The 15,089-nt window shown below is 45.3% G+C and overlaps 1 protein-coding gene across 1 annotated transcript in view; it reads right to left on the bottom strand.

Moving 5' to 3' along the window:
- SLC20A2 (solute carrier family 20 member 2) overlaps positions 1-15,089 on the bottom strand; it is a gene marked incomplete at its 5' end in the record, with an annotated part of 50,707 nt that overhangs the window by 22,405 nt on the left and 13,213 nt on the right. The window contains 3 exon segments of the mRNA XM_008706287.2: positions 4,546-5,137; positions 6,168-6,371; positions 10,236-10,352. Of these exon segments, the coding sequence (XP_008704509.2) occupies positions 4,546-5,137; positions 6,168-6,371; positions 10,236-10,352 (913 nt within the window).

Genomic DNA, 15,089 nt, shown 5'->3' with positions numbered 1-15,089 from the left:
TTTCTTTTGAGGTCCATTGGCATGAATGATGGTATTCCATCCCTTTACTTTCAGTCTGAATGTATCTTTAGATTCAAAATGAGTCTCTTGTAGACAGCAAATGGATGGGTCATTTCTTTTTATCCAATCTGCAACCCTGTGGCGTTTATGGGAGCATTTAGGCCATTCACATTGAGAGTGATTATTGAGAGATATGATTTTAATGATGCCATGTTGCCTGTAAAGTCTTTGTTTCTATAGATTGTGACTTTCTGTTCTGTATCACTCTTGGGGCCTTTTTACTTTTATAGAACCCCTCTTAATATCTCCTGTAGGGCTGGTTGCGTGGTTACGAAATTGGTCAGTGACTGGCGATTCTGGAAGTTCTTTATCTCTCCATCAATTCTGAATGACAGCCTTGCTGGATAAAGGATCCTTGGCTGCATGTTTTTCTCTGAAAGAGCTTTAAAAATGCCCCCCCCCCCCAACCCTTTCTCTCATTCCAGGTCTGTGTAGACAGGTCTGATGTAATTCTGATATCTTTGCCTTGGTACGTGAGAAATTTCTTTGCCCTGGCCACTTTCAATACTGTATCCTTGGATCTAATATTTGCAAATTGCACTATGACGTGACGTGGTGTAGGTTTGTCGTGGTTGAGTTTGGGAGGGGTCCTCTCTGCCTCTTGGACACGAATGCTTGTTTCCTTTGCTAGATTAGGGGAGTTTTCAGCTACAATTTGTTCAAATATCTCTTCTAGAACTCTGTTTTTCTCCACCCCCTCGATGCCAATGATTCTGACACTGGAACGTTTCATTGAGTTAGTAATCTCCCGTAACCTACATTCTTGAGATTGGATTTTTTTGAGCCAAGTTTCTGTCTTAGCTTTCTCTTCTACTAACCCATCCTCCAATTCGCCGATTTGTTCTTCTGCCTCATCCACCCTGGCCGTCAGAGCATCTAGTTTTGACTGCATTTGATTCATAGCATTTTTATTTTCTGCCAGATTCACTCTCATTTCCGCCCTTAGAGATTCTATATTCTCGTTAATATTTTTGTTAATATTTTTTTCAAGTCTACACGTCATCTTGACCATTGTTACTCTGAACTCCATTTCTGATAATTTGGTTATATCCATATCCATTTGTTCTGTGGCAGAGGCCACAGTCTCATTGTCTTTTCTTTGCTGGGAGGGATTTCTCCTTCTCGTCATTCTGATGAGGAGAGGTTGCGGGTTTTCCAGAGCCCAAATTATTGACCAGGACCCAGGCAGTGTGCACTTGTTTTATAGAGACCTTAGGGATGTGGGCTTCTTGATTTTTCAGCCTTCCTTCTGGGGGAGGGGTCTTGCCGCTCCGATACTCAGGCAACCCTGTTTGGGTAGAGTCCCCTGCAAGGGGGGATGGGGATGGGTACCCTGTGAGCCGGTATTTCCAGGCTTTTGTTCTCTGGCAGCTTTCCCTGGCGGTTTGCTGTGCCTCTTCTGAGAGTCAGAGCAGCAGCGGCCGAATCTCAGCCTCTGTCTCAGAACAGAGGGATCGCGGACCGTTCTCCACTGATGTTCTGGCCACTTTAACTCTGTTTCTGTTGGTGCTGCTCAACCCTGCAGCGTCCCAGGATGTGCGCCCCACACCCAGCATCCCAGCTCTCACTTCCAGGGCCGGCGCGTCTCTGTCCTTTGTGTTTCTAACACCGCCAGCCGCCAGCTGCCCCCGCACGCTCCGGAGCTCCGGGTCTCAGTCTGGTGGCGCGCGCTCCCCGGCTCACAGTCTCAGTCCGCTCTCTCGCGGGTGCCGGTCCGAGAGTCCACCCACTCTCCAGTGCAAGTGGCTACCGCTTCCCGGCGCCCAAACGCGGCGGCTCCCTCCCCCTTCCGTTTATCTTCCGATATCTGTGCGCGGGTTCACGGCTCCCCGATTCGTTCCGCAATACTCAGCGCTGGAGATGTTCATTTGTAGAGATCCAGATGTATCTTCCTGCGACTCACGCTGATTCCATGGGTGTTCAGGATGGTCTGGTACCTATCCAGCTCGACTCAGGGGACCAGCCGAAAAAGGGGACCCCTACTCTTCCGCCATCTTAACTCCCCTCCCTCTTTCTGGTTCTTTCTTAGGGTTTCCACGTCTCTGCTTACATTGCCCATCTGTTCTTGAGCGATGCCTACTTCACCCACTAGAACCCTCAGCATACTGATCACAGTTGTTTTAAATTCCCCATCTAATCATTCCAACATCCCTTGCCATGTCTGTTTCTGATGCTTGCTCTGTCTCTTCCGATTGGGCACTCTGCCTTTTGGTATGTCTTATATTTTTCTTGACAGGCAGACACGAGGTACCAGGTAAAAGGAGCTGCTGTGAGCTGGCCTGCAGTGATGCAGTGGAGGGGGAGGCCAGACGGGGAAGGCTTCTCTAGTCCTAAGGTACAGCTCAGTCTGTCAGTGAGGCTCTGCCTCTGGACTGTGAACTTTACAAGTATTTCTGTTTGTTTCTCCCCCTTCCTGTAGCACGGGATGGTTCGAGTGAGCTAGAGTATCCCTTCCTCCAGGTTAGGCTGTGATAGTACCTCAGCGGGTTAGGCTCTGGTTAGCTAGTTTCCCCTGAGGGCAGCTGGTTAAGAACACAGTGCTCTGGGTCTGTCAAGATGGTTACTTTGCCTCTGGCCCGCCATGGAAGCAGGAGGGCATTGTTTTCCCTGATGTTCACCGTGAGGAGCTGGTAGAGTCCCTAGAGGTAAAACTGACAATCTGGTGGGGGCCTGCCATGGGCTCTCCCTGAGTCTTCACCTCTCACACTTGTCTCCACCGAGCGTCCAGGAATTCATCATTACGGCTCAGGCTCTCCTGCCCGGCACTGGTTCCCACAGCTCTTTCCACTCGCGAGTCCCTCCATGACCCCCTGTACTTGTCTGTCTCTCCCGTACTCGTCCTGGGGGCAGCTGTCTGCCCTGAGTCCTCCTCGCTCTCATGGATCCAGGAGCAGTTGTTGATCTTTCAGTCTGTCCACTTTGTCGCTTGTTGTGAGGATGGAGGACAACCTCCGAGCTCCTGCGTGCGGAAGCCCCGCAGGCCTCCGACGGCGGCCGCCTGCAGCTCCAGTCTCCCCTCCTCAGCTGCTCGACGCCATGCAGGCAGAGTGGAGGCGGAGGGTCACAAAGAACTGCCTCTCGAGTCGGCTTCCCGTTAGCTGTGTGATCCTGGACAAGAAACGTCACGTTTCCGAGCTTCAGATTCCCTGTCTTGGGAGGATACCCCTTATGACCTCAAAGGGGACCATTTTGAGGTCAATTAGAGTAAGTTACAAATGGTTCAGCCCCGAAGCCTGGGGTAAACTTAACCTTTGGTTAAAGGAACAGAAGCCTCTCTTCACTGTCACATTACTTCCAGAACCTTGCTTTTATCTGACTGTGTCTGTACTCAGAAACCTCAAAACCAGCCCCTGCACTGCAAGCCACCGCCCCAGACTCCAGTCACCTGCAGCAGTCCCCGCCCGGACTCTTCCCGAGGCCTTGCAACACTGCTCGGGGGGCTCGTTACTTTTCCATGTACCTTCTTTTAACCACCCAGCTGGAATTTAAACTCCCAAAGAACAGCGACCCAATTTAGAACACTGCCAGTACCAGGGCTTCAAGGAAGAATTTCTTCTGATCAGGAGGAAGAGGAAGTAGGGTGGTGCTGGGTGGGGGGTGGGCAGTCAAAAACCTAAGATAGGACAGCACATGATGCCTCAAATACAATAACATGGCAACACTTATACAACAGTGAGTGGAACTCAAGATGTCCAGGCCTCTCGTCTGGGAGGACAACTCCTTTTAAAAAGAACAGACATTGAACTGCACGTGGTTAGGCAGTGTCTGGAAAGCCACAGTTATAGAATGGAGAGTCATGTATCTGGGCAAGAAATACAACAGCATGTGTTCCTGATTTTGAAAAAAACATTCGGCCTGACGATCATTATAATAATAGTAATAAGGACATACATAGATACTGACTATGTGAGGAGCACCGTCCTAAGCACATTAAATACAACATCTCACTTACTCCTCCTGGAAACCTCATGAGGCTGGTACTAGTTTTACTCCCATTTTACAGATTGGGACATGGAGGTTTTGGGAAAACACATGCCTTGTCTAGGGCTTCCCAGCTTGTAAGAAGAGAACATGGATTCTTTACACATTCCAGGCCTCTATGACCTGCTGACCTTCCAGTCCACACTCTCTCCCTCCGTGGCCTCCTTGCTCTTCCTACGATAACCTAGGCACGCTCCTGCCTCAGGCCTTTGCACCTGCTGTCCTGGGACTGCTCTCCCACAGATGCTCAGCGGCTGGCTCCTGCAGCCCCTTCAGTTCTCACCCGGCGAGCCCTAACTTGAGCAGCCTGGCCAACACTGCAGTCCCCCAGATGCTGCCATCTTATTCTGCCCTTCGCATTCACACCGCCCAGCACACCACACACGCTAGCCGCCTGTCTACTCCCAGCGACAGGGCTCTTAGTCGGCCGTCCGACACCCAGCACAGTGCCTGGCCCGCAGGCAGACCCTCCGCACGTACTCGCTGAAGGAATGAGTGGCTTACCTCACGTCATTGCCACCGTGAGCGAAGGATCCAAAACAGGCAGTGAGGACCTGCAGGAAATGGAACAGGAGGTGGACCTCGGCTGTGTCCTTCTCCTCCTTCTCGTCTTCGGCAGGGTCCTCTCGGGGCTGGTCAGGGTCTGTCAGCTCCGATGCCAGCTTCATTTCCACACCTCCCTCGTCGGCCTCGATCTCGGCTTCCGCCACCGCATTGCAGTAGCTCGAGTAGCTGTCATAGCGAAGTCTCTTCTTGGAGTAGGACACGGCGTCGCCCACCAGCTTCTCGCTGTCCTCGGGGGCGGAGGCCGAGTCGGCGGCTTTGAAGGTCGAGTGCACGGGCATCCCACAGATGGCGGCCGTGTAGCACGTGTAGCTGTTGTTCCGGCGCAGCAGCCTGTAGTTGCTCTCGGGGCCGGGCCTCTCCTCGGGGCCCCTGTCCGTGTGCATTCTGTGCAGCAGGTCCTTGTAGAGCCCCGAGTCTTTGTGGACTGTATGGTACACGTGGCCGTCGCTCCGCGTGGGGCCGTCCAAGCCGAAGGTGCCGTTGGAGACGGGCGACTTTGCAGAGCCGTGAGTCATGGAGAGTGCCCTCCCTGCAAAGGGGAACGAGAGTCTGACTTTCTAGCCTTTGGAATACAAATCATTTCTGGAAGGAAAGACACTTCTTGGGGTGGGTATGTCTGGAAATCAGGGTTATGGGGGATTTTCTAATTTCCCACATGCTTTCTTTTCCAAATCAACTACAAAGAACACGGTTAAAATCAAAAAGGAAACTTGGAAACATACAAATTAATAATACGGCATTTGAAAATGATGCTATCTTTCTCCTAAAAAGTGTCTTCTAGAAATTACCAGAGCACTTGTTCCTGTTTCTAGTAACCAATAAAGGGAGAAGCCTTATAAGGAACTTATCCTGGGAAAACTTCATACATGAGGGACAAAATCCAGTTCACTGTGAGACAGATATTCCAGGTGTTCCTTAAAGGCCAATCATGACTGTCAGAGGCAGATATCTCTCGGATCAGTGGGGCAAAAATCCACTGGCTTTCTTTGGGCCAAGTCTGAGAGTGCACCCACAGGAAGCGAAAGCAGGTGCCAGGGCCCCACCTCGCAGGGAGGCGGGGAGCTGCCTGGACAGGCTTGGCAGAGGCCGGTGCTCGCCCATCCTTCACAAATGTTAGGAGACCAAAGAATCCCACCATCGCAGGACAATCTCAATGTTTCCTGAGGTTTCCGTGACTCTACAGCAGGACAGGCTCCTTGGTTCCAATGTCAGCTTTCTCTGTCTTCCAGGAGGAAGGCACACTAAGCAAGCTGGAAGGGCCAATCTCCGGCAGCTAGGTGACTGCACCACGGAGGACGCGCGTGCAGCTGACTGAGCCGCACGGAGGCAGTGTGCGGGCCTGACGGGACTAGACATAGCTCTTGGAACAAAATCATAGGCCTGCTCTGTTGACTGCATGATCTCCTGAGACATCTTTAGCCCCTGGGTTGTCCCAAAACATGAAACTGGGGAACACTTTTGTGCATTAAAACCCAACCACCCAGAGACAGGCCTGGCTGGTGTCCCCCAGAACTGCTCTCTGCCACCATGCAAACCCAAAACCTCTGCACGCGTCTCACCATAGGAGGCCCGGGGGTGGTTTCCCACTGAGGTGCCTTCTGAGGTCCCAGCTGGCTCCCCTGCCGGCCCCGTGAGAGGGACGGTGCTGTCGTCATTGGCCTTGGCACCTGGTAGCTCTTTAAATACTGGGGACTCCACTTCCTGAATTTTCCCAAGGCTTTCATCAGACACTCGTGATAAAGCAGCTTCTTTTTGTAATTTGCCTAAAGAAAATATAGTCATAACTGAAAATGCTGTAATAGAGTTCTTATTAAAAAATGAATATAAAAATGAGTATTTATCTTTATGATTCAATACTTACTTTGGAAATGAAAAAAAAATAGTTATAGCTAGATAGAAAAAGAAAGTGGAGAGTTCAATTATCTGGGAAACTTGAGCCAGAAAATTCAGCTACTGAGGACAAGAGGGGGGCTCAGGCCTCAGTTATCTCCTCCAAAACCAACAAATAGAGAGGGCTAGATCTGGCCCCCACGGTCCCTTCTAGGGCTAGCATTCTGTAATCCTACAACCATCTGGACTGGACTTCCGTTTTCTTAAACTAACCTCAAAATCACTGAAATGTTTATCCTTTTTGTCTTCAGAGGTATTAGTTATAGTCTCTTTGGTTTTCTTCTGTTCAATAAATTATTGGTCTCCGATTTCTTCAGGTCACCAAATCTTAGGAAACAAGCAAATCATCTTCCAAAAAGGAACAGAGAGATCTTACTTTTAAAAATCCTTTACTTTCAAAAGAGAGAAGGGATTTTTAAAAACGCTGCTTGAAAGCTCTGTAGCATTCTTTTTAATTAGATCTGATAAGTGGTGCCGCTGATTGAATGATCTCGCTGCTTACGAATTCTCCTGGGCAAATTTCTAAGCTCTCACCTAAAATGCAAGTATTCTTCTCAGTCCCTCTGCTGGATACACTCACAAAATCGCCATCCCCTCTCTTTCTCTATCTAGAGAGTCAGAAGAAATACAGATTTTCCAAAACTACACTTCTGTACTACAGGGAACAGAGAAAAAGGTACACACACATGTCCGACCACGAGGTGCTTATTATCAAAATGAGAGAAGGTAATTTCTGTAAAGAAAGATTGCAATAATAATTAAGCAAAAATTGTTAACGCTTACGTGAGATAGGTTTCATTATTTTCTGCTTTTTATTAATGAACACGCTGAGGTACAGACAGATCAAGTCATTTGCCCAGAGTCACCCACGTGGTAAAATGCCTGCAGTTTAGCTCTATGGCCTGTGTCCTTAATCACTAATGTGTACTTAAAAGAACTGAACAAGAAACATACGGTGAAATACCAAAATATGGCATTGACAAAAAAAAAATCTCCTGGGAAGCCAGAATGGCGGGCAATATCAGTTTTCTGCTGTCATATTAACAGCCTTAAGCTGGAAAGCGACGATTTTATAGTCTATTCGACAAGCGTGTTCAGCTATTAGGAAAAGCCTTTAACGTCAAAGCATTAAAGCATGGGGTTCAGTCAGGCCAGCGGCATGTTTTAAGGGGTTCATCTTGAGCAAGTGCTCTGTATGAACAGAGCAGGTGGTAATTATTCTCAGCAGGGAGCGGGGCTACCTGGGGGAAGCAGCAGCAGCTAGCTATTAACTATTACTGACGTGGCTTTACTATTTAGTCTGAAGTTGTATGTATTAATGCGGATCTTTCTAGCATTTGTTTTTTCATTTGTATGCAGTAAGCTGACTACGTGCATATGTGTCCATCCTGATTCAAAGACGTGTCTGGATCCGTGTAGCCCCCACCACACTCAGGATACAGAGAGGCCCTACCACCCCCCAAAACTCTCCGTGTAGTCAGATCCCCTGCCCAGCTCCTGGGCAACCGCTGACCTGGTCTCTGTCCCTAGTGTTGTCTTTTTCAGAATGTCATATAAATGAAACCACAAAATTTGTGATTTTTATAAAAATTTTAAAAAGGGAAAAAACTTTTGTGAGTGGGTAAAACAGTTTTTAGATGTGACACTCAAAACGCAATTTATAAAAAAGGTTGGTAAACTGAACCTCGTCAAGGCTAACAGCTGTTGCTCTGTGAGATACACTATTAAGGGAATGAAAAGACAAGCTACAGCTCGGGAGGAAGTGTTTGCAAATCCCGACAGAAGATTTGTATTCAGAATATAGAGAGAAATCTTCAAAAATAGCGCAGTTACAAAATGAGCAAAAAATGTGAACACACACTTCATCAGCAAAGCTATATAAATGACAAATAAGTCCATGGAAAGGTGCTCCACAGTGTTAGTCATCACAGAAGTGCAAATTAAAATCACGAGATATCACTACACACCAATGTGAATGGCTCAAAAAAATATGGACAAGCTTTATGCATTTCTTTTTCCCTAAGAGTCTTATCACTTTCTATTTTCATTTAATTCTATGATGCACTTTGAGTTAATTGTTTTTTTTACAGGTGTGAGGCTTAAGTCGAGGTTCTTTTTTTTGTATGCAGATGTCCAAATGTTCTAATACCATTTGTTGAAAGATGACTCTTTCTCCACTGAAGTGCCTCTATACTTTGCTGAAAATCAATGTGCTGTATTTGTGTGGGTCTATTTCTGGACTCTAGCCTGTTCTATTAACGTGGGTATCTATCTTTCCACTAATACCACACGGTCTGCTTTATATTAAGTCTGAGTCAAGTAGTATGAATCCTCCAACTTGTTCTTTTTTTTAAATTGCTTTTGGCTATTCCGACCCCTTTACCTTACCATATAGATTTTAAAAGCAACTGGTCTAAATCTACGAAATATCTTGCTGGGATTTTAATTTAAATCGTATTAAATCTAGAGAGCAATTTGACAAGAACTGACATCGTAACTATACTGGGTCTTCCAATTCATGAACGTGGTATGTCTCCTCATTTGTTTTGCTCTTCTTCAAAATATGGGTTTTCAAATTTAGATATGTCCACGCTGAAACACAATTGTAAGGCACACTCTAAGGCCAAAGGAAATACTACTTTTCTTTTGAGAGCCCTATAAAAGCATGTGGACTCAAGGCTTGGAATTATGTTGCTAGTGACAGAAAAACAACTCGGGCAACTTTCCGACCCATATTCTTCTTTTTTAAAAAATTGTTTATGTTGAGGTGTAATTTATACATAATAAAATTCATACATTTTAAATGTACAGGTAGATGACCTGTGATGAATGAGTAGACCCTATAAACATTCCCCCAACTGGGACAGAGAACATTTCCATGTCCCTGGAATGTTCCCGTGTGCCCCTTTGCCATCAGTCTCCTGTAATTCCCCACCATCTCCAGCACCCAGTGGTTTCAATTGCTATAGATTAATTTTCCCTAGAAACATACACTATGTACTCTTCTTTTGTATCTGGCTTCTTTTGTTCAAAACAACATCTGTGAAATTCATTATGTCGTGGGTAGTTCATTCTCTTTAGTGCTAAGCAGGTTTCTACTCTATGAATACACTACAATTCAGTTATCCTTTTACCTATTTAGGAACACTGGGGCTGTTTCTAGTTTCTGGCTATTATGACAGAATGATTGCATACAAGTCTTTTTAGGAATGTGTATTTTCATTTTTCTTGGATAAATTCCTAGGAGTGGAATTACAGAGTCATGTGGTAAATGTATGCTTAACTTTACAGGAAACTTCTAATTTCCAAAGTGGTTGTACCATTTTTCACCATAACTGCATGTAAATTCTATTATTCCACTTCTTCATCAAAACTTCAAAATACTAGCTAATTTACTTTTAGCCATTCCTATGGGTGTGAACTAATATCTTATTATAGTGTTAATTTGCTTTTCCTTGAAGACTAATGTTTTTCTTCGGGCTGGTAGAACCTGACCAAATAGTTAACTTCCAGTTATCCAAGGCAACCAGGACTGCTCACTCAAATCACAGGTTACCAAGAAAAAGTTTGAGCGGGAAAATAGGAGCCAAGAGATAAGGATGGGGCATGTACCTCAGCGCTATGTTCTAGAGTCATCGAGGCTCCGGTTTCCTGTGTTTGTAAGGGTAACGGTGGATTACACCTGAAGCCCCAGGAACCAGGGATTTTGTAAATCAGAGGAATAAAAAAGCCCTTACCTGCTATTTTCCTCCGCATCCATGGACACACAAAGAGCCATACAAAAAGGGCAAACAGCAGGGCAACACCGAAGGAGATGAGTGCTATTGCCCACATGGGAAGGACCAGACCAAGCACTGGGAAGTAAGAAGGACAGCGGTGTTGTCAGTGGATACTTTCTGAAAGGTCAAGCCTCATATCAACATACTTTACATTTCCTAAATCCAAAATAAATCACCTGGACTTTGTATTTAATAAAACTCTCAACCAAAAAAAAAAAAATGCTATAGTTTTGGGGGTAGGAAGCTGTGTGTTTAAAACACACTACACCTTGTTAATATGTGGTTAAACTGAGTAGTAAGCCAACCATTAACATTTTACCAATGTGGCGCAAAGAGTGTATTAAGTTGTAATAAAACCATTTACTCATTATCTCAATATCAAGGTTCTGAAGCGGACAAACCCGGCCAAGAAAGGACTTTGCTGTCCTTTGTTGTGTTGCTGGCCCCCGCCAGGGCAGCAAGAAGCCGAGGACTGGAACCCTCACTGCACATGGCTGCTGACTGCTGCCTGTTTGGGTTTCTGAGGAGTCAGCAGCCCTGCTTTAAATGGCCATGACACTCTGACCACATACACAAACCTTTTTAAAGTCAGCTTGGAAACAGAAGTTTTTTCAAAGGACATTAACATTCAAAACTTAACTCTTCTTTGAAGTGTCAACTCATGGAATTACAACATAGAAAAACTTTTCATTAAAGTTCAATAATGCACACTAAGTTGCAATTACATTAGCCAATAAAAGGGCAGAAGTGCACGTGGTTTAGGAACATCACATTTTCCTGGCACTGTACTGTCTCCAGAACTCATCACTGCATATCTTGTACATCTTCTGTCGCTGGTGGCAACAGGCAACCTTTCACCCGCATTCACACGTTTTCAATTTCAACAAGCATGCTTTGCACAGGAACAAGCAGACGTGTAAAAGAATACTTCCGTGGCATTATTTATAACAGTACGAATGTGCAAGACAACGAATGCCTGCGTCGTTATGGAAATGTGAAATAGATATAGGACAGAGTCATAAAAATGAGGTAGATCTCTACATATTGATAAGGAAGAGGCCCACAATCTGGTAAGTAAGAAACGCTGCCTGGATGTACACCATGATCCAATTCATGTTTAAAAAAGAAAACCCCATATTTATACTCTTACCATATGCACAAGTGTATAGAAAAGTTCTGGAATGATATAATGGCTACTCCTGTAGAGAGACAGGAAATTGGAGGGGCTTTCACTTCTGACTACATATACTTTCGTGCTGCTAACTTGGACAACATATGATAAGCGTGTCACCTTTGTAAACTGTTAAACATGTTTTAAAAGTCTTAAAGGAATAAACTATTTAAAACCTTGCTCTTTGCTCTTGGATTAAATAAATCTTTAAAGATGCAGGCTTTGTTACACTGTTAACCATTTCATACATACAAACCCACTCAAAGTTATTCTATTAAGGTATTATTAAACATTTCGGGAACTGTAAGAGGTAGAATGGGTATTAATACTATAAATGAGAGCCAGGATTAGCATATATAAATAGGAAAAACAACAAGCCAGAATCACCTGGCTGAATTATAGCTAAGGGGTCGCTGGTGGGAGTGTAGACACTCAGGGGCTAGACTACTCCACTCCCAGCACTCACTCTGACATCAGGAAGCAGTGGACTCAGGTGGGGCTGTGCCCTGTTAGCTGGCAGCCCAGCTCCAGCTCTGGCTCTGCCCCTAAATCTGTCAACTGTAAAACCACTCGGGCTCCCCTTACTGGGCTGTGCCTGTGGGTCTCGGCGTCCTGCCTTGCGCTTTACAACTTCACGTCAGCGTCTTACTACATGTGATACGAGACCACGCCAAAGCTGGCTCTTGCCAAACCGAGTAGTAACTTAATTAGCAACATCGAACTGATCAACTGCAACAGTACCACTCTTAGAGCTTCAAAGTATTTTTTTTTTATTTGAGAGAGAGAGAGCATGAGCAGGGGGGAAGGGTAGAGGGAGAAGCAGACTCCCCACTGAGGAGAGAGCCTGATGCGAGACTCGATCTCAGGACGCTGGGATCATGACCTGAGCAGAAGGCAGATGCTTAACTGACTGAGCCACCCAGGTGCCCCAAGTATTTGGTTTTTGAAGGGGTTTCCTTTGTGCCTTCTGGTTTAGTTGATGATAAAATTGTTAACTGGGCCACTTTTAGCTTCATTGCTGAATCTAAGAGAGGCAAGCCCTGGATACTGTGGGAAGAAAGAAACAATCTGGAGATAAATCTTCATAGATTTCATATATAATCTATCTATCTATAATCTGTTTTAAATGAGTGCGCACGTTTGCTCTTGGGCACTGTTTTTTTTTCCATCTGTGCTGAGCACAGCCTATGACAAAAGCAGAGAAGGCTGCTTTCTATGTTCCTTCCAAGCCCATCTCCATGCTTTCTGCTGGCGTCCTGTGGGAATCCTGAGGTGTCAGGACCAACATCCAGAAATGAGAAACTGAGGTTGGCTACAATACTTTTGGTCCTTGGCATAGACAATAAGTCACAACACCACCTGCCCTTTGTAGCTCTATCATCACAATCTCTTTTGCCATCAGTTCGGCCTGGGAAATGGCCAGAAAGCTCTGAGGTCACCCTCCTAAGTCAGGAGAAACTGGAAGGGAGAGTAGGGGATAAACACATCACTAAGGGTGGAAGTAGAGGAGAGACAGTAAAAAAATCAAGAGAACAACTGAAGGAATGCAGGAAAATGGGGAAAGTCATTGACAATGAGAGCAGAAAGGAACAGAATGGGGACAGAATTTGGATCTGTCCAAATTATTCCAGCAATTTAGTAACGTAACAGGGCAGCAAAGGAATGCGAAGAGTCACTTTTAAAGCTGGCATGCGAGACAAGCAAACGGACAGTTACGTCACACAGCTGTGATTGGTACTAATATATAAAAGCGAGTTTCATGGATAACAATTAAGTACAAAAATTCGGTGTAGAAAGGCACTTGAATCAATGCGCATCCAAGGCAAAACTTTTGACAAAACTACTTTGCCTTGTCTTCCTGTGAGGATCTCAAACTGTTTTCCAATAATCACACCTTAGGTTGGCAATAAGACACGGGGCGCCTCTTCACTCCGCGGACAGGGCGCGGACCCTTCCGTTCCCTCAGCCAGGAGCTCACAGGACACCGGGGCTGCGAGGCCCTGCCCTCCGGGCCAGGCACAGGACCGCCATGCAGTCAGGCCCCTTCTAGCTCCTCAACAGCTAAGACGTGATGAACAGGGATGCAGCTCTACCCTCAAACATCTTCACAGTGCGATGTCAAATCCCCCCAAGATCAGAATATGCAGGAGACTTTCTAAAAACACTAGCTTCCGGGTTCATTACTTTGCTACACCTCTCATTTTTCACCTATGATGGTCATTACCAGAATCTACAGAATAAATACGACTCCTATAAAACCAACAGGATGTTAACTATATTACTTCCCTTAAACCCCTGCTCCTCAGCATCTCTCTACAGCCTTTCTTGCTCTTCTCTAATTTTATAAATAATATATGCTTGTTATGCTATTGTGAAAACATCCGTACAAAACTGTATGATGTACAAATATGAAAATTCCTCATCGCTCTTCTCTCTTGAACCTACTTTCTAGAGAAACACGGTAAACTATTTTGTGTGTCTCTTTCCAGGTATTTTCTAAATATAAACACACAGTGTAGAATGTGAGAATCTCTTTTTTCCTTTTTTTTAAAAAAAAGAACAGATGTACAATCATACTGTATATATTGTTCTGTGATTTCATTTCCCACGTACAATACACTGTGGACATCTTTCCAGAGTCACACACACACACACCCCTTTACCTCACCTGCAGATGCTGATGCTGCTGGGCGAGGGACCGCACTTTGACCCGGAAGTTAAACACGACCGCCAGAGGCGTACTTAGCCTATCAGCCCTGACAGCTCAAAGAAGCATGCAATGAATTTCAGCACTCATTCTTTCAAAACTGAACAAAACCAGGTCCCACAGATCCTTCACAACTGAAGACCTTTTCATTACAAATAAACCTCAGGCTTGTATCCAACCCCAGTGAGCACTTTATCTCCTAAAGTTATTTTTGCTTCTTGCAAATTATTTTTTTAAGGACAAAAATGCAGAGACCATTTTTGAAAGTGCTCAGGCTTTGAAGTAGAAGAATGACTTTTACTTGAGAAAAGTCATGTCAAATGCAAAGTAAAACAAATCAAACTCAGCCTAAGATATAAACAACTTCAAAATAATTTAGAATGGAGGAGCAGAGGACATCAAAACACAGCACTAGAACTCAACAGCCAACGAGCCCCACTGAAGTCACGGCCATGCGTAAAAATGCTATTTATCAAAAGTTCTTACAGCTGAAACAGGGTAAGATTAATGCTGCTACTCATTTTTGAGAGAGAATTTCGTTTCTTTCTTTCACCTCTGAGACACCTACGTGTTAAACGGAAATGTCCTAAGGAGGGAAGGGAACTAGAAGGAACAAACTCCAGACCAGCAGGAAGGCAGGCCAATTCTGAAAGGAGGCTGACTGAGTCACTGTCGAAGGGACCCTTCTCAGCTCAGCCGTATCACCAAATATGACACCAATGCTATCAGGCAGTGAGGCCCCGCGTGAGGGAGTAGTAGACAAAGCCTGGTTTGAAGGGCAAAAGTTAACCTTTGTTTAAGTAAACAGAAGATCTGGATGCACCTACTGGACAGTCTACAAACATGCCCCAGGAACCAAAATATTAGCAAAGTCCTTTCCTGACTTAGTGGGGAAACAAAATGACCTTCTTCTCTTCCTTTCTTTCTCCTCTAG

Source organism: Ursus maritimus, unplaced genomic scaffold, assembly GCF_017311325.1.
Source record: "Ursus maritimus isolate PB19 unplaced genomic scaffold, ASM1731132v1 scaffold_28, whole genome shotgun sequence".
NCBI lineage: Eukaryota > Metazoa > Chordata > Mammalia > Carnivora > Ursidae > Ursus > Ursus maritimus.
This window is presented reverse-complemented; position numbering and strand designations above follow the sequence as displayed.